Raw genomic sequence first — 21,648 nt, forward strand, 5'->3', positions numbered from 1 at the left:
TCTTAATTGACCATAAAAGAGGAAACCTGATTACCTACCATTCCGTGACAGTTAAAAGTTTCAACTCTTTATTCTCTTTCCTAGTTATGATAGCTATTATCTAGATTTTGATTTGTTTCCACATTTCATAGCTCTTTAAAAGAGAAACAAAGAATCATCATGGAATTTGAAAATCAGGATGATTCTAAAGGTACCAAGAAGAAGGTATGGCCTACAGTTTGTCCCTTAGGTCACGTCTTGTTGATATATATACATAATCTACTTTTGTAACACCTGAGGAAATCATATAGAAGAAATTCTTAAATTAGTCATATTGTTACTAGTAGCATTAGTATTATTTTAATTAGTCGTATTATTATACTGATTGCTCTATCTTGCCTGAAAACATAGGATGTGCTTTCTGAAGCACATTTCCAGCATGTAAACGTGATAATTTCCCAAGTACCATCACACTGCCAAATCCTAGAGGAAGTTTTCTCCTTCTCAATGAACCATTCTAGCATCTTACATTCCAGTTTCCTGAAAGTAATCCCTGTCATTATTGGTGTTCTGAATGGAGTAGTCCAATCATGTTTCCTTCTGTCCATTTCTCTCTGGAAAATTTCTCAGTATATCAGTGACAATTGTGCTTCCGATTGAAAGGTCATATCAGAGCTGCCATGAACTCAAAACCATCATCACTGTGTACTTCAAGGAGAAGAGACATTATTTTTGTCTTGTCATGTTTCATCCTGGCTAAGACAAATTTCAGTCTATACTATCCAACTCTATACTCAATAAGCACCTGAGATGACCACTCAGCTTTTACACACGGCTGCGCCTTTTAACCTAGCTCTGATCAATCCAGAATGCTGTTCTATTCCAATGACATGAACTAGTATTTTTTTTTTGGCCATTTCTTGCGGCATGCGGGATCTTAGTTCCCCGACCAGGGATTGAACCCGCGCCCCCCGCAGCTGAAGCACAGGGTCTTAACCACTGGACTGCCAGGGAAGTCCATGAACTAGTACTTTTAATTTTTGCACGTAACTTTCTAGAAGTCTTTCTAAAAAGACTCTCTCACTGACATCATCTACCAAAACACTTTTTTCTAACATGGGTCTTGGTTCACAATTAATTACACTATGGACAGTTTGCAGTGGTGTGCTCCAAGACCTGTTGTGGACAATTATCATGACCCTTATTTACACCCTTCTAAACCTAGTATCTGCTAAAAAATCTGAGTATATTCATTTCGCTTGCCATTACACTGAACTCATGAATTTTAATCATTACTTCGATCTTTTAAAAAAACTGCGTAAGAATGATGACTGGTCTTCCCTTTCTCCAGGACCTTTGTGTGGCTTTCGTGCTAGACCTAGGACTTCTCCAGAAGGGAGTTCTATATTTTTTTTCACTCATCACATCTCTTGCATTACTGAAATTAAACAGCAATAACATATGTAAGAAGTACCCAAATCAAGGAGGACCATTTTGCAGTAAGTAAAATTTCTCATGGCAATTCAAATGTAAATGTTTGAAAAATACAAAGATATAAACATCATGAAAATTATTTCAATCTACTTTCATCTCCATCTCCTTGGCTACTTACGGCAGCTCCCCTCAGCTGGAGGGTCTTCAAAAACATAAATACACATACATATATTTTTTCAACCTTCATAGCAGTTTTCCTTCCAATTACTAGAATGGCCTCATTATTTATTTATTTGCCACCACCATTTTTCAGGTTCTCATTTGCTGATGATTCAGTCAATCTGAAAAATTTCTACTGGTTTAACTATTTAGCATATTGGGTATTTGAAATACCATACAAGGCATTTTTGTGTATGCATAATTAAGGCTAGTTTATTTTTCTTCACCCTGTAAAAGTGCTGAAGGGTCATTTAGAAGTTTTCTTATACAGTAATTAGCTAGTCAAGGAGATGATCAAAGGGAGTTTCAATGTATGATGGATTGCTAGTCCTCCTTATTTTTAAGGGAAAAATCTTAAAAACAGAAAATAATACTACTGGCCTAACTAAAACTATTCATTTTGAGAGGGTAGATTAATTACCTGAGGATACCAGATGCCATGTAGCATGACTTTTTTGTTTGTTTGTTTTGTTTTTTTTTTGTTTTTTTGCGTTACGCGGGCCTCTCACTGATGTGGCCTCTCCCGTTGCGGAGCACAGGCTCCGGACGCTCAGGCTCAGCGGCCATGGCTCACGGACCCAGCCGCTCCGCGGCACGTGGGATCTTCCCAGACCGGGGCACGAACCCGTGTCCCCTGCATCGGCAGGCGGACTCTCAACCACTGCGCCACCAGGGAAGCCCTGTAGCATGACTTTTTAATGTTCATTATTGTAAGAGGAATCTAAACAGCACACTGTTTTCCTTATTTGGGTAAAAAGCTAACTTCTGGAAAAGAGCTAACATATCCAAGAAGAGGTAAATATTTGATCAGCCATAGTTACCTTGCTGTAGCTATCCATGACTGCCAAGTTACTTTTCCTTCTTTTCTAAAAATAAGTTTTTCTCATTAAAATATGTATTACTATTTATTACATGTGATTTGAAAAATATGGAAAAGTTGAAGAAAAAAAACCACTGTTGGGATCATATAATTCTACATCCTATACTTTCATAAAGCATCATCAGCACTTCATAACCATTATATACCATGATACTCCAGTGAGTGTTAAAGCCATTCTTAACTTCTTTCTATTATAAACACCATGGCAATCAACATTTTCATAAAAGAGAGGGAAGCACAGCTGCTTCAGCGCAGCTCAAAGAGGACACTGAAACAATAACTCAGTGTGCTCGTGCTTCAAGCAAGCCCTGGGGCAGGAGGTGAGCTCAGTGTGATCTCCCTCTACCCGATATTCACATAAGCCCATTTCCTATCCTCCTGCCTATTTAGTGGTTCTCAAGTCAGGACTTGGGTCGGTATTAGTAAGAGCCTTGTTCAGATAAGATCAGATGGGGCAGTAAGATCAGATGGGGCAGAGAAAACAACAAAGACTTGTAAAGATTTTCTTCCTAGTTATAACCCTTAGAATTTAAATGCTCTTACCTTTGAAGAAGGATCTTTTAATGTAAGAGTCATCAAGGACACAGACTGTGGGCTTCCAAGCTCAGGTGTATCAGGAACAAAGGCTGACCAGTAGCCATAAAGAACTTTTTTTTCTATTGATTTTATAGTAGAAAGAAAACAGGCTAATGCTCCTTGGCGAACTTTGGCTTGGTAAGACCTTTAAAAACCAAAAGAAGGAAGAAAAAAGCCTTTTAATTGTTTTTAAAAACATAAGCATGAAATGCTATTTATTCCAGCCAACTCAAATGATACAGTGGGAAATTCAACATTCTAAATAAATCTGAAAGATGCCAACATTTTAAAAATTATTTCAAAATGTGATCAAAACATGTTAAAGCAATTTGTTTATCTAACAAGTTAATAAAGTCAACAATTAAAAAAACACAACTAGATAGAGAATAAGAGGGCAACATTTTGATATTAGGAAATCAGTATTAAATATGAGATACTGCAGAGTATCCATTCATCCAACAGATATGTACTGAGAATCCTTACGTATGTGCCAGGCACTGTGCTGAGGCTGGCAGACATAAACTAAGCCCCTGCCCTTGACAAGCTTATTAAAGGCAGAGACACACAGTTAAAGAGACTACAACACAGTAATCAGAGATAAGTCAAACAGTCACATAGGAGGGGTACCTAAGCCGGAATAAGGGGTCAGAAAAGGCTTCTCAGAGTATATGATTGCTGAGCTCATACTGAAGATGGGTAGTGGTTAACAAGGCAAAAGGCAAAAAACATGAAAGAAAGAATAACCCAGGCAGAGGAACCACACGTACAAAGGCAGATAAGAGAACAATGCAAAATGCATAGTAATACAAAGTCCCACGTAAATGAGACTCTTCCAAGTTAAATCGCATGCGGCAGTCAGACTTTTAAGCAAGGTTAGAAACTTATACACACAACTTAGAATATAAAGCATAAAAATATAACAAAATACTACTACCTCACTTTACTCTGCATGCCTCCTTCAGCATCAGAATAGTCTGACTCACTACTGCTGACTCTCTTCCAACTGGAAGAACTGAAGGATGAGGAGACTTGGTCTTTTCCTGCAGCTCCACTTCCAGCTAATGGCAAACTCGGAACACCCAGGGAGGAGGGGCACTGAGTGTCCCCTTTATGCGGGTTCAGTCTGCCTGAGCCAGTGACTGGGGCTACTTCTCTTTCACCACTGGATTCTTCCTCCTCCTCCTCTCCTTGCTGGATTTTCTTCGCTTTTACTTTTGATTTTTTCCTTTTATTCTGATTTTAGGAGCAAATGAAAACATATATATGATAGCTATTGGTAACTTCTCATTTGATAATTACTAAGTATGTCTCCAACACGTAGTACGGATAAAGAAGAGGAGAAGAGAAAAAAGCGGCACTTAATACTCCATACGTCAGGCACTATGCTAAGTGTTTATGTACAACTTACTGGACCAAAAGAAACAAGGTAGGAAATACATGGGACAGAGCAAACCTTGTGACCTGGGTTTAAATTCTGTATCTGTGATCCCGGGCAAATCATTTAGCCTCGCTGAGCTTGCCTTTCCTCATCTGTTTAAGTACAGACTAATGCCACCTTCCTTGAACGGTTGTGAAAGCATTCAGCCTTCTCAACAAAGGTTCTGCAAGAGATCAAGGTCTACAGAAAATGACTTGAGTGACTATTTTCTCAGTTCTCCCAAACAGGATATGCAGCTAGCACCACTCTAGATGCATAGGAGGGATGTTACTCCTTTACATACAATCCAGGTTTTAGAGCACTGGGGCTTTGTAGATATAAAGTAAAAGCCTGGGACTTCCCTGGTGGTTCAGTGGTTAAGACACCACACTTCCAATACAGGGGGCACAGGTTCGATCCCTGATCGGGGAACTAAGATCCTGCATGCCGTGCAGCGCAGCCAAAAAAACAAAAAACTTAAAGTAAAAGCCAGGTTCTTTCTCTTCTGCTACTTCCTTCTTTCGGACATCCAAAGATCTTTGGAATCTGTGCTCTCCTCTGCATTCTCAAGGTCCCTAACCTTTAGGAGAGAAGGTCCTCATGACTTCTACCTTGAGTTATTAATGTGGCTCCAGACGCACACCCTTTTACTTGCTATCACAGTGATTTCTCTGAAATGCCAATCTGATCATATCACTCCCCTATATCAGATGCTTCATTTCCACCACCTATAAGATAAAAACCCAAACTCCTTAGCACACTGTATATGACCCTTATGATTTGGCCTCTGCTACATACTTGTCCCACCTTCCCCTCCACACACCTGACACTCTAGCCCATTGTTCAACTCGCATTCCCTAAGACTGTGTACCTGTTGTTCCCTCTGAATAAAACATTCTCCTTCCTTCTCTATACTATTACTCATTCTTGAGGCTCAGGTTAGCCACTATATCTTTTAAAAAGCACCCCCTTACTCTTTTGGTTGCCCTGGATGTGCTCCTAGAATACCCCGTGAATATTCTGTTGAAAGAAATCATAATACTGCAATGTAGTTGTTTATTTATCCACCTTTGCTTTCTCCCCCAAATTCCTAAAACCACAATCTATGTTCCTAATGCTTAGCACAATGTCTGGGATATAACAGATGCTCAGTAAATGTTGATTAAGTGAACGAGTGAAAGAATTTCTAATTATAAGCATTTTAATCAGGTATTACATTTCTAGGTGTAATACCTCAGCCGTATACCTGTATGCTTTAGGTTCTCCAACAGAAACAGGAGGGAGATGGCAGCTATCTGGAAAGACTGGGAAATTTGGCAGTGGCAACAGAGACCTATAATATTTACCAGCTAGCCTGTTGGAGAAAAAGTCTGTTGACCTGTGGTGTTAAGCATTTGAGGGGTGCGGATGCTTGGCTATGGGTATAAAGCGAATGCCCATTTCTATAGCTGTTACATTGCCTAGACTGCTTAGAAGTATAAGATGTTCTAACTGGTAGTTTTAGCAGTCTGATAATTTAAATTTACTATGCTAAAAACCCTAAGTTGAAATCAAATTCAAGGTGAGCCTTTGGCACAGCAGTGATGCAAATCATAGAAAACACACATAGCAAGCAATTAAAAACAATCCACAACTTAAATCTAAATATACGTAAATGTACCACAGCTGGTCGAGAAGTGCTGGATTCTGTCTGCTGCGGTTTGATGGGTGGTCGTCCATCATACTGAGGAAGTGGAGTGGGGTACAACACCGTGGGCATCTCTATGTTTAGTCCAGGGAGTCCATGGAACATGGTTTTCTAATAATGATGATTAAGGAACACACAAACACACATACAACGAATCATAAAACAGAATTATTCACCATGTTCTGAATCACAGATGAATAGATTAATGTTTAAAAGCTTTATTAAGGAAACTGAAATGAGAAAGAAAATAGATACCCTGAAGGTTTAGAGCTTAAAGGAGTTTAATTTCATCTAGACCAGAGGGATCTGGTTTGGCCAGATCAGGTTAAACTTTAGATTCTAGTTTATTTACTTACTACTTTTATTTACTAATTTAAAAAATTTACCCAATCAGTTTTGTCCAATATTTTATCTATAATTTTTTTAACCAATCTATCATTTTATTTAGCATATCCATGTCCAAATCTAGCTCTCTATTATCTATTAGGGAGTAGGGGAGATGGTACAGGAAAAGAATTAAAGTTTTAGTCATGATAAAGCTAAGTTATCATACATGGCTTTGATCTAAGGCCACCACAAAGTTTCTTTCTATTTCTTGGCTGAACTGAAGACAGCTGGATCCCCAGAGAGGTTGATCTGACTCTCCCACTGACTGGCAGGCTCAGAAGCCAAAGGATGGCAGCCTAATGATACACGTCTTGATTGGCCTGCCTACTACATGGGAGCTAAAGCCAAGGAGAAGCACTGGTTCCTCTTTCAAGTCCAAACAGATTCAACATAATCTAAAATTAAATAATCTACAGATCATACCTCATAACCTATTCCCAATAAAATTTTAGAATTTTCATAAATTTACTAAAGCAAGATTTAGTCTTTTCAGTTCTTAATTTTATTTATTTTTAATTAATTAATTTATTTTTGGCTGCACTGGGTCTTCGTTGCTGCACACGGGCTTTTCTCTAGTTGTGGCAAGCGGGGGCTACTCTTTGTTGCAGTGCACGGGCTTCTTACTGCAGTGGCTTCTCTTGTTGCGGAGCACAGGCTCCAGGCGCGTGGGCTTCAGTAGTTGTGGCTTGCGGGCTCCAGAGCGCAGGCTCAGTAGTCATGGTGCACGGGCTTAGTTGCTCCATGGCATCTGGAATCTTCCCGGACCAGGGCTTGAACCCGTGTCCCCTGTGTTGGCAGGCGGATTCTTAACCACTGTGCCACCAGGGAAGTCCCAGTTCTTAATTTTAAATATCTTTAAATATGAACTTTTTATTCTTCTCTCTTAAAATATAATACCCTAAAGCTAGCCTTGGAGTAATGATGTAAACTGGTCCTTATGTCTGGGGTGTAAACAGGAAAGGCACTAACCACATGAGGACCTGGGGTTTAAACGGGCAATGCCTTACCTTTAGCACAGCCAGAAGAGCTCCAAGTTCATCAGTCTGTGTCAGTTTCATCTTCCCACCATTTAGAAGAGACTGTATACCTTTTAATGCATTTTGTAACAACTAGAGGGAAAAAGGAGACCAAGTTAAAAGGTAAATGAAATTTGGTTGTCCAGGGACCAACTTTCTAGCACCACGTAGGATGGAGAAAGAAAAGTCTTTAGATGATGAAAAAAACTTTAGACAGGGGAGGGTTAAAAAAAGAGCAGAGATGAGGATCCAGAGAATAAAGCTGATGAGCTACTACTAATTATTTTCTAGAAGAATGGAGTGCTTCTCTTGAATAAGAGTGGTCTTTTCATACATGTTTATAAACCCGCACGTACTAATCGTGAGCAAGAAAAAAAAAAAGAAGAGATGTTCAGTGGGAAGAGTACGATAGGAATAAAAATGTGGCAGCAGAGACTGGAAACAGGAAATCCCTATCATGCAGTAACCAAAGCAGCTCTTTTCACAGCAGCTCTTAAAAGCAAAGAAATATATGTGGGGACAGGTTTCTAGAGGGCAATTCTGATCAAGATTAATTTTTTGGCCAGTAATGTCATTTCTAGGATTCTGTCCTTAAGAAATACTCCCTACATGGAAAGGATGTGAACTGCAGCCTTGTTTGAAATAGTGCAATCACTGAAAAAAACTTTAATTTTCCATCAATTATGATATTTAAGAAGCTAACCCTCTGCTACATATGAAACTTAACAATAATAGCAAGCACTTTTCCAAGCATATTTAAGTGCTTTTATGAACAGTTCATATACACCTCATAAGACCTCTACAAGGTGGTTATAACATTTCTCCCATTTCAGAGATGAGGAACATGTAGGCTCAAGAAGTTAAGTAAATTGCCAAGGTCTCCCAGCTACAGCAGTTAGAAAGCATGAAGTACATCAACAGGTATTGAAAAGATGTCCAAGATATATTAAGTTTAAAAAGGAGAGAGAGCTGCAAAACAGCATATTAAATATGATCCCACTTAAAAATTATAAATATGCTCATTTATATACAAAAAAAATCTGGGGGCATGTAGAACAAATTGTTCCCAGTGGCTCTAAGCTGGGGACTATAAGAAACTTTCGCCATCTTTGATTTGTAATTTTTGAAATGTGTCACTTTGAATTTAAATCATGTTAATAAACTGTCATATTTGCATCAGGTTTTTAAAAAAAGAAATAAAATATTGCAGATATTGTTGAAATCCACTCCTTTCCCTTCCATCTAAAAGACAGTCCCTAGTCAGAAATTTTTTGTTTCCACTTTTATAGTCAGGAGGGTAAAAAGAGTTTAAGAACCTAGAATTGCAAAACAAACAAAAAAACAAGGCAAAACAAAACAAACAAAAATAATTTCTTGTAATTTAAACCTGAAAGATATGGGTTCAGCCTTTTTAGGTTATAAACGTCCCCTTATGCCTATATCTCTAGACAAAACTAATACAGCAACAAAATTAAACTCTTTAATAGCAGCTTTTGTTCTACTGCTGCTTGTAAACACATCTGTAACAGTCACAGGATCAGTAGTAGTCTCACCTACCATGCAAAACGTGATATCATCCATATCAGATGATTTTGGAGACTGTAAAGTGGTCAAGAAAGCTTGGAAGCAGATATTCTGGTAGGGCTCCTCCAAGTACGGCTGTCCTGGCACACTAAAACACACACAGAAAAAGCAACTCCAACTCAGTCGCCTTTGAAATGGGGCTTGCAAAAGAATAAGAATTAAAAGTAACAGCAATACTGACTAATGGAGTTGGAATATACCCTTGAATGAAACTGTATCATAGAAGATTGTGCACTCCGGTTAATTAACTACTGCTGTGGACCAGCACAAGGCTGGAACGAATAGGAAGAAGAACGGTTTCCACAGGGAAAAGTTACAGAAGTCTGTAGTGAAACAAGTACACAGAAAGCGAAATCTTTTTCATTATGCTTTTCAGTTCTGAGAGGGAAATAATGCAGACAGGTTGTCAAGCTAGAATCACACAGCTGAAGCTGCCTTCCTAGCCATTGGACAACACTGCAATGTAGAGATAAGATATTACACATCAGTTCAAGCTTGTGCCACTCATTTTCTATTGCATGAATTTAGAATTGGGCAGTTGGGATTGGTTCTGTTTTCTTAAAGGAAATTGGCCTTGACAGATATATTTCACCAAAGCTTAAATTAATATGAATATATCCTTCTCGAAGACTTAATATGGTTAGAATTTATACCAACAGAAAACAAAACCTCAACATATTGCACATATATCACTTTTACCATATTTTAGAAATAAAGTCCTAATCTAAGGTCCTAGTCCTTCACTTCTTCATAAGCTTTCTTCATAAGCAACATTAAAATTAAAAATAAACAACATAAGATGATGTCACTAGCAAAGCGCATAGGAAATGCAAAGTAGGTTATTTTTCTAAGTTGGCTCTGGCTTCAGACAGATTGAACCACCTATAAAGGGCCCATGAGAGGCCCTATCTTATTACACCTGGGAAATCTGACTGAATCCACATACCTGAGACATAAGTTTGCCATACAATGCACTGCAGCTCTCCTAACTTCAGGGTCCGACTGAGCCAAGTCACTCAGCTTCATCAAGAGTCCGCTCTTGCCAAGCAAGTCTGGGAGGTACTGAAACAACATCACAGCCAATGTTGGCCGAAGAAAAGCTTCTAGGAAAACATTACTTTTTAAATAGATTTCTTTTTTTTAACTAAAGGGAATTTAGGTACCAAAAGACTAGCTGCTAGGTGAATCCTTCAGACAGGCATGCAAAAATATGCCTAAAAAGCATCAGTAAGGATCAGCACTCCCAGCCTAGGTTGTTGCTGAAGCTCTTTCGTCTTGGCTGCATAGCTGAAGGGTAATGATAATCATAATAATGATTAATATTTACCAAGTGCCAAGCACTTTACAAGTGAGACTTCACCCTCAGAGGAACTATTTTACACGTGAGAAAATGAGGCTCAGAGTGACTGAGGAAGGGTTACTCAGCGTTACACATCTAATTAATGGCAGGACAGAAACCTGAACACAGGCTTGCTGGTTCAGAGCCTGTGCTCCCAACCTTTCAAAGGAAAGACAGAATGCAGTTTAAGCTACCTTTTGACACTTTGAGCCATTGCAGTAAACCAGGGCTGCCAAGGCTTGGAGAATCTGCATGTGTGTCCAGGAACTGCACTGCTGAATAGCAGAAATAGTATATGCCAACAGGAAATCCAGGTTCTGTTCATCAACAATCACCTATCAAGAGGGGAAAAAATTATGATCTAACTTCTAGAAAGATATTTAATCCTTTTCAGACATGAATGCTCACCTGAATCAAGCTGTTTAAGAAACAGAGAGGGCACGTGTATCCATCTTTTTCATGTCAAAAAGATCAGCTTTAAAGACCTTGAAAGTCTTATCAAGAGGACTCCCTCCCTGCCCCAGGGCCTTAGCTCACTTCTTCCCCTTTACTCCCTCCACTCAAAGTATAACCTGGCAAAGTCCTTGTAACTTTTCCTTGAACTAACCAGACACTGGCAGCTGTAAATACACAGATATGTAAGACTCAATCCGCTGAAAACTTTTAATTCAACTATGTTGCCTAGGAAATGCTCAACAAATACTCTGTGACTAAATATGTCTGCTGAATAGCTACTATGTCTCTGCCATGACGTGGGGAATATAACAGAAAGAGATGGCATATTCCTGTCCTTAAGGAGTTTATAATTTTATTGGGATAAAGTAGGCTAATCCAAGTACCAATTCACGGACAACTGAAATAAACTGCCACCAAATGTTAGAAACTTGGTTAAGGGCTGTGGGTGCCATGGGTGATTAGGAACTTTTCCAACTGCCAGTGTTAAAAAGATGTTACCGCTGAGAACAGCAAACATTCAGAAGCCACCACATCAGTCTGAAAAATCCTAAACTTGAAAAGAGCCGTATTTCATTTAGCAAGTCACATGCAGCATACACTGTTACCTGGTTACCCACTGTTACCCTGGTTACCTCCAGCATATTCAGCCCCTCTTTTCTTGCTGGCAGGATACTGATCTTATTTGGGTGTCTACCTTCCCCACACGAGACCTGAAGGTAAACCCCAATTCTGCTAAGACAGTGGTTTTCCACCAGTGGCAATTTTGTCCCCCAGGGAACACTTGGCAATGTCTGTAGACATTTTTGATTGTTCGAATTGGAGAGATGCTACTGGCATCTAGTGGGTAGAGGCCAGGATGCTGTTAAACATCTTCCAATGCACAGGACAACCCCTCATAGCACAGATTTATCCAATCCAAAATATCAACAGTGCCAAGGATAAGAAACCCTGACATAAGGGCTGAGCTGCATATTGTAACCATCTAGGGAGCACAGGTCCTCCAGGTGATTCTAATGGGCAGTCAAGGTTGAAATCCCTTGTTTAAGCCATTCATGGTAATACCATTCCCCTGATCAGACTGCTGTAGAGGGGTTCTCATACGACCTAAGTCTCTCCAGCCTGATATCAGGGAAGAGACTGCTGGAGAGTCTGTGAGGCAAGCTTCCTCATTCTTAAATAAAAGAGACAAAAAAATAAATAGTTCTTTTGCTTCTGCTGGGTGTTATTTATTTTCCATGGGATGCCTGGATTTTAAGTGTGAGAGTTGCTAGCTGAGGATAACCCATCCACTGAGGACGGCAGAATGGAAAGATGCCAGAAAGCCTCTTAATTATTAAGTGCCCCTAAAGCTGCATCCCTTGGGGCCTGTGATGTAAGATAATTTTTAAAAAATTATTTAGCTATTCTGGCTTGGCTCTTCTGTTTCTTGCAGCCAGAAGCATCTTAGATTACATAATGCTAATTGATAAGTTTTGTGCTAACTACATTCACATACTCATGTGGTAGCTTATAGTAACAGCCTCAAATTTTGAACTGTTCCTAAAAAAAGATACCAGATTTATTTAGCAAGTTGGAAAACATTCTGAAGAGAGGGGAGCTACAGTACAGACCTTGACATAAATAACAGGGATCTTTTTATCTAGGTCACCTTGCCCCTGAGCTACTTCTTATGTTCTATGAAGACCAAAAGTAGATGACAAAAATGGTAGCTTTGGGAGAGGGGAAAAAATACTGGTAGGAAAGGGGTAGGGGATATTTCAATTTATTCATAGATATGTCTTAGTCAAATATATCTTTCCTGAAAAATTCTAAGACCTGGGGGCTTGAATGATATTGGTTTCCTGAACCAAATGGATAGGAATACCTCTGATGGACAAATCTGTAGAATCTTTTTTTTGGTCAGAGTTATATTTGTTTTAATATAATTCTTAGTAAGGCATTTGCTTCTCACATTTGCACAGCTTCTGAAAAGACCAGCCTATCATACCTATCACAGATGTAGTATCTCAAAGGTACTTGCTTATTCTCAAAATTCATGATCTGAATTCTAATGTTACCTATATGATTACCTGTAGTGTGTTAAGTAAATGGTGGATAAGCTGAGACAATTTGCTGACAAGATGATTCTGATTAAGAGGCACCAGTTGGCAAGCTTGGACAAGAAGAGTACTGACGTCCTACCAAAAAAAAAAAAAAGAAAAACAGACAATGAAAAGGTGCTATACCTGTTAGCCAAGAGAAGACCCGCCCCCAACACAGCCAAATGAGAAAATAAAAGTGAACGTTCACACTCAAAATGGGGAAAGATGAAATATGAGGCGGAGAGTAGGATGACAGCATAAAAATAGCATGTGCTAAAAAAGGAAAAGAATCAATATGATTTTTCTCAGGCTAAAAACTCCAGAGTCTCTACATACGTAGAGACAGTACAATTAAATAACCAAAGAAAGGATTCCAGAATATAAAAGCACACACTGAAATTAAAAATACCAAACGGTAAGCAAACCAAATTTACAATGTCACTGGGAAAATCAGAAATGACACTTGTACAAATTTCATGTAAAATTAGGAATTCTTTTTACCTATTTGCAAATCACACTATTCATTCACCTATTGATGTTTATTGAATTAAAAGGCTCTGAGCACCTTCTCTGTGTCACGTACTGTGCCAGGTCTTTGGGCTCCAAACATGAACAGACACATTCCTGAATCTCAAAGAGCTCACAATCTAGTGAAAGAGACAGAAATACTATTCACAAATAATTAAAGTGAATTAGGTCCTGAAAGAATTCAGTACAAATTCTGCAGGAATACAGTAATTAGGGAGGTCTTGTGGAGGTGATTTTTAAGCAGAATCTGGAATGATCTGAAGGATGAGTAAAACTCTGCCAGACAGACAAGGCACCGAAAGACACAGCAAGCAAAGGGAATGGAGTGGGCAGGCTTGGAACAGGAGTAGGTGTGGAACACCAGTATGTGCTTGAGGAACAGCAAGTTTTAAAATGACTGCACACAGGGCACAGAAGCAGGAGTGATGGGACATAAGACTGGAAAGTCACAAATTATATAAATAAAGCAAAAGTCCCCGACTCCTCCCTTAATTCCACTCTGCTCCCTAGTGACGCAAACTACTATTTTGTTGTAAACTCTCCCACACATTGTTTTGAACTCTTTGCATCTATAAATGTACATTTATGTTCAAGCCCTCCCCACCCTATATTGGTCTCATACTGTAACTTGCTTTGCCCAGTTACCAATATGTACTGGAGATCCTCCCAAATCAGAGTTTTACTTTTCTAATGAGATTCTTTTCCGCTAAAGAAAAGGTCACTCTGGCAGGAGAGCAAAGAATGGTTTGAAGAAGGGCTGAAAATAATAAGTTAGAGGAGACCAGTGGAACAATCCAGGAGAATCATCTTGCCTGCGGGCCTAAGGCTTTGGCAATGGGAATGGGCGGGGGGGGGGGGGGCGGTGGACTGAGAAACATTTCTGACATAGATTCTGAAGAATCCAGATTGGGTAGGATCTGGGAGGAAGGAAAGGTGAAGAACCAGTGTCTGCACCTTTGCTCTGTGTGACTGGGCCGACTCCATGTTTGTGTGTGTTGGGGGATGGGACGGATTGGGGATGTGGTGGGTGTATGGAGACAATGAACTAATTTTTAAGAACTGTCAAGTTTGAGGTGCCTGTGAGCACCAGAAAACAGTGGTAAGACTGGGTCAAGAGTTCAGGGAATTCAGTAGCATCCAAGGCCTGATGTGTGTGAATACTATTGCTCAGAGCCAAAGTACTTCAGAGAGTGCGGAGCTAGCATGGAGTAACAGAAAATGGCTGGGACTTTGAGACACTTTAGTTCCAATTCTAGCTCTGCCTTCTGCCAGCAATATGACACTGGACCTTTTTTGTGAGCCTCAGTATGTTTATCAGTAAAATAGACCTAATAATACCCACGTTCTAAGATCCCTAGAACCGTGTACGGTACAGTACAGTACGTGGTAGTAAGGAATTTTATACACAAAGTGCTCTGAATGCGGGGAGCGGAGGGACGGGAAGGTGGCACCAGAGATGACACCTGCAATGTTATCAGAGCAGAAGTCATCAAGCTGGGTTTTGAAAGAAGCTAGTTTGCCAGGCACGGCACGGTTCTTCCAGAAAGGGAGGGCGGAAAATATGCCACGGACGGAGGGAGCAAACGAGCCTGCAACTAAGCACTGCGAAGTGGGGGTGCGAAAAGGCTAGAGAGGCGGGCGGGAGCCACCAGCTAAGGTCCCCGAAGGGTGGGGCCGGGGCCAGCGGGCCTACCTCCGGGGCCACGCCGCTGCCCTCGCTGTAGTTCTCGGAGATGAGCTGGTCGAAGAGCAGGTGGATCTCGGTGCGGCTGGAGCTGCTGTCATCCCGTCGCAGGGCGCAGAGCCTGGCTGACAAGCAGCGGAACCCACGGCCCTGCTCTAGGGGTGGCTCCCCCTGCGCCTCTTTCGCCGGCCCGCTCGTTAAGGAACCCGCTACTTGCGCCGCCGCCATCTTTCCTACGTAGGACCACGGGAAAATACTTCCGGGGTATTCCCCGCTTCCGCGCGCCAATTCCGGATATGCCTGTTTCAAACCAGAACCCGAGGTAGGAGGGATTCCGAGACTACGGGACGGATCCTCGGACTAGTACCCTGTGAATGTATATGAGAAATTATGTGGGAGACTTTTTCGCCGCCCACCTCTCCTTGAGCCCTGACGAAAAGCGGGGACTTTGTTTGTCCTGCCAGAGAGTTTGTTACTGGGCAGGGCTGACATTCCTGTTCAGTACTAAGCGTTTCAGATTCAGTCTGGGGTTGCAGGAAGGCCGCTGTGGAGGGGAGTGGCAGAAACTGCTAGTTCGACATCCTTCTCTTCTTACATCGTATTGGAGCCCCTAATTTTTTCCCTAGACACAAAACCACCCTGAATAAAAACTGTGTTCCCCAGTATTCTTTGCAGCTGGCCGTGAATCCTGTAGATCTTAAAGCACCTAACCACACAGAAGTAATTTGGGAGTTCAAACTGAACCATGTAAAATATAACCTGCCTAAGGGTGACATGGTTGAGATTGGACACCCCAAGATCTCCTGAAACCTTAAAAGCAAGAAGCTGGAAAGGAAAATAGCCATTTAAAAAGCTGTGAACAGTTTTCAGTCACACCGGAAGTGAAGGCTTGAAATTTACATTTGGGCAGACTGGGAAAACCATCTCTAGGATGTTTGAGTTATGCAAATATAAAGCAAATTCTCACCCATAACTCTTAGGGAAACCCTTGAAGTCACCCAAATGTACATATTTCATCCTGTGAATAAAATACTTATGTTTAGCAATGAAAATTGGTGATACGCTTTAGAAGAGCTAGTTCTCTGAAAACTTTGGGATTCTTTGGGGAGAAATACTTATTTTATTTTGAATTTAAATTTCATTATGTTTGTATATTATTTCTTCTTGGATGGGTATATACATATGTATGTGTATTTGTGATACTCAAACATTTGCTCAGAGAAGATCAGTAGCTGAGAACTAGTCACTGATTTTTTTTTTTTTTTTTTTTTGCCACACTGTGCAGCATGTGGACTCTTAGTTCCCCAACCAGGGATCAAACTGCGCCCCCTGCATTGGAAGGGCAGAGTCTTAACCACCGGACAGCCAGGGAAGTCTCTAGTCACTGATGTTTTAGTTTGAATTCTCCTAAAGCAGAGCCTCAGGTGAGGTTGATATGTGAGTGATTTACTCAGGAATGAACAGGAAAGGGGAATCAACAAAAATATGTGCTATCCAGTTGCCCATTGCAAGGGGTGAATGATTGCTCAGTCCTCGGGACTTTATGAGAAGCCTTATGGAATGCTCTCAGAACCCCTGTCCTGAGAAATGGAAGGGGGGAGCATATATCTGCCAGCCTTTGACCTCTGTTGTCAGGTGTTGCTCCAACAAGCATTAATTCTCCAGTGCTTCTGAGTTGAGCATGCATCAGTGTGTGGTGGTTCCTGCAGGAGTCTCTTGTTGCATGGACAAAGAAGTCCTGAGGCAAAAGTGAGAGGTGTGGGCTACTAGGGTAGGAGTCTGACATGTTAGCTTGTGCTGACATGTAGTAGATGCAGGAGATAAACTGGTTCCTATAGCAATGATTAGGATAAGACTATAAGGCCAAGAGTATTTGAAGCAGTGCGTAAGAGTTGTCCAACACACTGGGCTAGAAGGACTTGAGACCTGGTCATCACCACAGTGAAGGTGGCATGAAAGAAACTGTGGAAAGGACCTAGGTTTGGTGTGGCTAATCTTAGGTTGAAATGTGGATGACCCACACTTAGTGTTATTCAAGACTGAATGACTCAGAGATTGTGAACTATACCAGTCTGTTGAGTTCTGATGGAGTATACCCTTGTGGATGGCAGTGTGGTTTCTCCAAGGAAATGAACATGTCTACTCTCTGGTGATCACCAGCTGAAGGAAACGTATATCAAGCTCTCATAGAGGCCTTTGAAGGCCCCCGGCATTGGCTTGTATTTGGACATTAACCTCCAAACTGTGAAAAATCACCATTTGGCAAATGCCCTCCCAAGAAAATCTCCTCACACATCCTTACCTTTCCTGACTCTCAGTATTTTTATAATCTTACAGTGACTGAGGGGCTTTAAAGGGTGCTAAGTAAGTTCACAGATATTTCCTTTTATAAATTCTGCATAAGGTGATCTGGAGCCTCACTCTGGAATTTCATTTCTTTCATGTTTCAGAACCCTGTTAAGACTTCGCTTTTATTGCCTCATTAGGGTCTAGATCATCCTAACTAAGGTAGGCTTTACTTTACATCCCCCCCATTTCTAATTCACATCCTTATTTCCTTCAGAACATTGACCATAATGTGTAGTTATCTTCTTTATTTGTTTACTTGTTTATTACCTATTTCTTCTTATAGAATGTGAGCTTTGTGAAGGCACAGATACCATCTGTCTGGTTCACTACTGTATCCCCAGTGCTAGCACGGCACCTAGGATGTGACAGGCAACCCACAATACCTGTTGACAGAATAAATGAAGTTACTATTATTATCAGAGCCCTGTATTTGCCATCTGTTGGTTGATAAGAAAATCAAATGTTCTGTAAACTGTAAAGTTCTATTAACCTTAGGATCCAAATGAGGTAGATATTATTATTTCTCCCTTTTTATAGCCAAAGAAAGTTTAAATGGTTGAAAGAGAAAAAATTTAAACAGTTTAAATGGTTTGTCAGCAGCAATGAAGGCAGTAAATTAGTCAACATCAGTCTACAACCTGGGCCAGTTGAATCTTAGGTCTGTGACTGTGAAACACATAGACAAGAAATTTCAAGTCTATTTTAACCTCCCACATTTCATAACGGGGAAAACAGGAGAGAGGGGCTGGCTTTCAGTATCCGGATGAACTGTGAGAGGCCAGGAAGGAGGATTAGCCTTGTGTTCTGTTCTAGAGTCTTAGAAATTTAGGACTAAGAGTCATTAGCCTATCAATTTGATAATAATAATAATCATTTAGTCAACATTTCCTTTATGTTTCCCACGTGTCAGGCACTATTCCAAGCACTTTACATGAACTAACTGTTTCTACCTTTGCAGCTCTATGAAGTATTGGGTTGGCCAAAAAGTTCATTTTTGGCCAGCCTAATAGATCCTATTATATAGATCAGGAAACTGAAACACAGGTTAGGACACTTGCTGAAGGCCACACAGTTGTGTGGTGGGCCTGAGTTTGAAATTCAAAGTTGGATCTCCTAACCACTATGCTATTGATATAACTTATAGGCCTTAGAATGTGACATGGAAGTATAGTTAAGGCCCTGACACTTATCTGCTATGTGACTTTGAACAAATTACTTAATTTCTTCGAACTTCAGTGTCCTTATATGTAAAATGGTAGTGAGAAGAAGCATTGTCACAAGGTCGTTGTAAGGATAAATTAGATGATACTTGGGCGTATAACAGTCCTTGTTGCATAGCAAGTGTCCAACAAATGTCATCTCTCCCCCACCGCCACCTCCTCCTCCTATCACCCCTCACCAAATAAATTAAGTAGTATGGGTACTTTTAATGATGATGATTTTTTTTGGGGGGTGTGGTTCGAAGGCCTCTCACTGTTGTGGCCTCTCCCGTTGCGGAGCACAGGCTCCGGACGCGCAGGCTCAGCGGCCATGGCTCACGGGCCCAGCCGCTCCGCGGCATGTGGGATCTTCCGGACCGGGGCACGAACCCGTGTCCCCTGCATCGGCAGGCGGACTCTCAACCACTGCGCCACCAGGGAAGCCCAATGATGATGATTTATTAAAAGAAACAATTATTTTCCCTTCCCCACCACATCCCTTGTCATCTCCATCCACGGGCCCCCATTTTCATCTGTCTTCCTGGGCAAGGAGTTTCAAAGAGTCACATCTTTGAAGACAGGAACTCCAGGAAGGGATGAACAACTATTAGAGAAGGATGGCCCTTAGGATGTCTTCATCTGCGAAATGGACAAAAAAATTAGGCATGAGACCTGCTGTTTTGGGGGACCTGGATCCACAGAATACAATTGAGAGGCAAGAGTTCCCAGTTCTGGGAATCAGTAAGAACCTGCCAGGAACCAGCAAGGCCATAAGCACCCCAAGGATTGTGGGTGGATAGGAAAAATAATACATTCTGAACACAAGCAAGTTATTTTTAATGTATTGATTCTGTTGTGTTCAGTACAACTTAATTTATAATCAAAACTGAATCCTTGTAGCTTTCTATTATGCATTTTTTTCAATCAATGGCTATTGACAATAAAGGAAATACCATGTGAGGCCCCTGAAATATTTTTATAGTAAAGGGGTTCTTATAGTATAATATGGCAATGTGCACCTAAGGCTTAAAATAAGCATACTCCTTGGTCATCAATTATACGCCTTAGAATTTATTCCAAGCAAGTTAATAAGGGCATATATACCAATTCAGTGTTCACTACAGCCATATTAATGATGTAAAAAATAAGAAATATATTAAATGTGTATTAATGGGGTTGTTAAGTATATGAACATACATGTGCATGAACATATGTACATGAACATACATGCACATATGGAGCACACGTGAAGGGTATTAAAGATGATGGGATAGAAACATCAGTGTTGATATTAAAAGTTGTTCACTAACTATTTCTTTTTTTTTTCTTTCTGGGCCGCACTGTGCGGCTTGTGAGATCTTAGGGATCGAACCCGTGAACCCGGGCCCTTGTCAGTGAAAGCTCAGAGTCCTAACCACTGGACCACCAGGAAATTTCCTCACTAGCTATTTCTAAGTGAAATAATCAAGAAATCAAAATAGGTACAAGATCATCTCTTTTTTTTTTTTTTTTTTTTGGCGATACCCGGGCCTCTCACTGTTGTGGCCTCTCCCATTGTGGAGCACAGGCTCCGGACGCACAGGCTCAGTGGCCATGGCTCACGGGCCCAGCCGCTCCATGGCATGTGGGATCTTCCCGGACCGGGGCACGAACCCGTGTCCCCTGCATCGGCAGGCGGACTCTCAACCACTGTGCCACCAGAGAAGCCCAGATTATCTCATTTTTAAAATAAATATTATATATGTGTGTATGTGTTATAATATGTACCAAAGTGTTAAGCAAACATCATTTTGGGGTGGAGGGTTATGGGTGATTTTTATCTTTTTTTTTTCCCTCAAATAAATAGTCTGATCTTTCTCTAGGATATACCGGATAATGAAATTATTTTAAAGATTTGGAAACCACCATCCTGTGATAGGTGCTTCTTTTTCTTGGGAAGGGTGGGTGATGAGGAAGAGGCCACAGAGAGACTGGCTTCCATCCCACTCATTTCTGGAAGGTCCTATTGGGGCCAAGCGTACCGCCTGCCTGGTTTGGACATGGTTTGAGGAAGAAGGGAAGGGCCTGATGTTTTTACCTGTCCTTAGTCCGAGACACATTCGTGGCCACAACCATTCCTGACGCAGTGCTCCTCTGGACCACAGTCCCAGTCACCACTGCAGAGCTCAACGCAGGTGCCTACGTTAGAACAGACCAGCTGAACACCGCCATGCTATAGCCACAGGTGCTAAAAAGGCCAGCCCTTGATTAAGGAGCCAATTCCACTTTCTTCTTTTGGTTCAATCCATAGTATAATTTATAAATGATTACTTGCAGAATAACACTCATTAACATTTTATATGTTTCAGTGAAAAACAATGCATTCACACAATCTCAACAAAGCAAGGCCTACTTTAAAGAAGGGGATAATTGTGTCTGTGGAAGGGAAGTGCAAAGAAGTCCACTTCAATGTCCTCACTTCTCCTCTCTGCAGGGAAAGGGGCAGAGAAGGCGAGACTCACATTTACCAAATAGCAGCAAGGGTGCCCTGCAGTCACCTTGTGCAGTGAGTCTGACTGGCCCCATTTTATAAGAGTGGCAGCTGGGGTGCACAGAGGTGACTCTCCTACTAGTCAGTACAGAAGTGGGAACCAACCCAGACCCGCCTGGCCCCTAGGCCATGCTCCCTCTGCCATCCCACAGGGTGAAACTGACCCTGACATGAAGAGCACATCTCCAGATTTCAAGGAGTCACTCCTGACCTGAGTGGAGGCTCCCCATGTTCCCAGAGCCTCAAGGTTAGTCTTCGAGGGCCAATGAAATAGGTCCAAGAAGCTAGTTAAGACCCCCCCCC

General features: G+C 41.1%; 1 protein-coding gene across 3 annotated transcripts in view; it reads right to left on the reverse strand.

Annotated features, from left to right (window-relative positions):
• HEATR6 (HEAT repeat containing 6) overlaps window positions 1–15,499 on the reverse strand; it is a 44,411-nt gene extending 28,912 nt beyond the window's left edge. The window contains exons 1-9 of one of the 3 annotated variants that reach the window (XM_029212319.1): window positions 15,277–15,357; window positions 13,044–13,151; window positions 10,713–10,853; window positions 10,126–10,241; window positions 9,153–9,267; window positions 7,587–7,688; window positions 6,166–6,303; window positions 4,023–4,321; window positions 3,056–3,233 (exon numbers count right to left, since the gene is read on the reverse strand). In XM_029212319.1, the coding sequence (XP_029068152.1) occupies window positions 3,056–3,233; window positions 4,023–4,321; window positions 6,166–6,303; window positions 7,587–7,688; window positions 9,153–9,267; window positions 10,126–10,241; window positions 10,713–10,772 (1,008 nt within the window). In that variant the 5' untranslated portion in view covers window positions 10,773–10,853; window positions 13,044–13,151; window positions 15,277–15,357. Of the gene's footprint in view, window positions 1–3,055; window positions 3,234–4,022; window positions 4,322–6,165; window positions 6,304–7,586; window positions 7,689–9,152; window positions 9,268–10,125; window positions 10,242–10,712; window positions 10,854–13,043; window positions 13,152–15,276 lie in introns of all 3 variants that reach the window. The other 2 variants (XM_029212318.1, XM_029212320.1) reach the window with 2 other exon arrangements.
• Window positions 15,500–21,648: the final 6,149 nt, after the last annotated feature.

This window comes from Monodon monoceros, unplaced genomic scaffold, assembly GCF_005190385.1.
Source record: "Monodon monoceros isolate NGI ecotype Baffin Bay Population unplaced genomic scaffold, NGI_Narwhal_1 Super_Scaffold_9, whole genome shotgun sequence".
NCBI lineage: Eukaryota > Metazoa > Chordata > Mammalia > Artiodactyla > Monodontidae > Monodon > Monodon monoceros.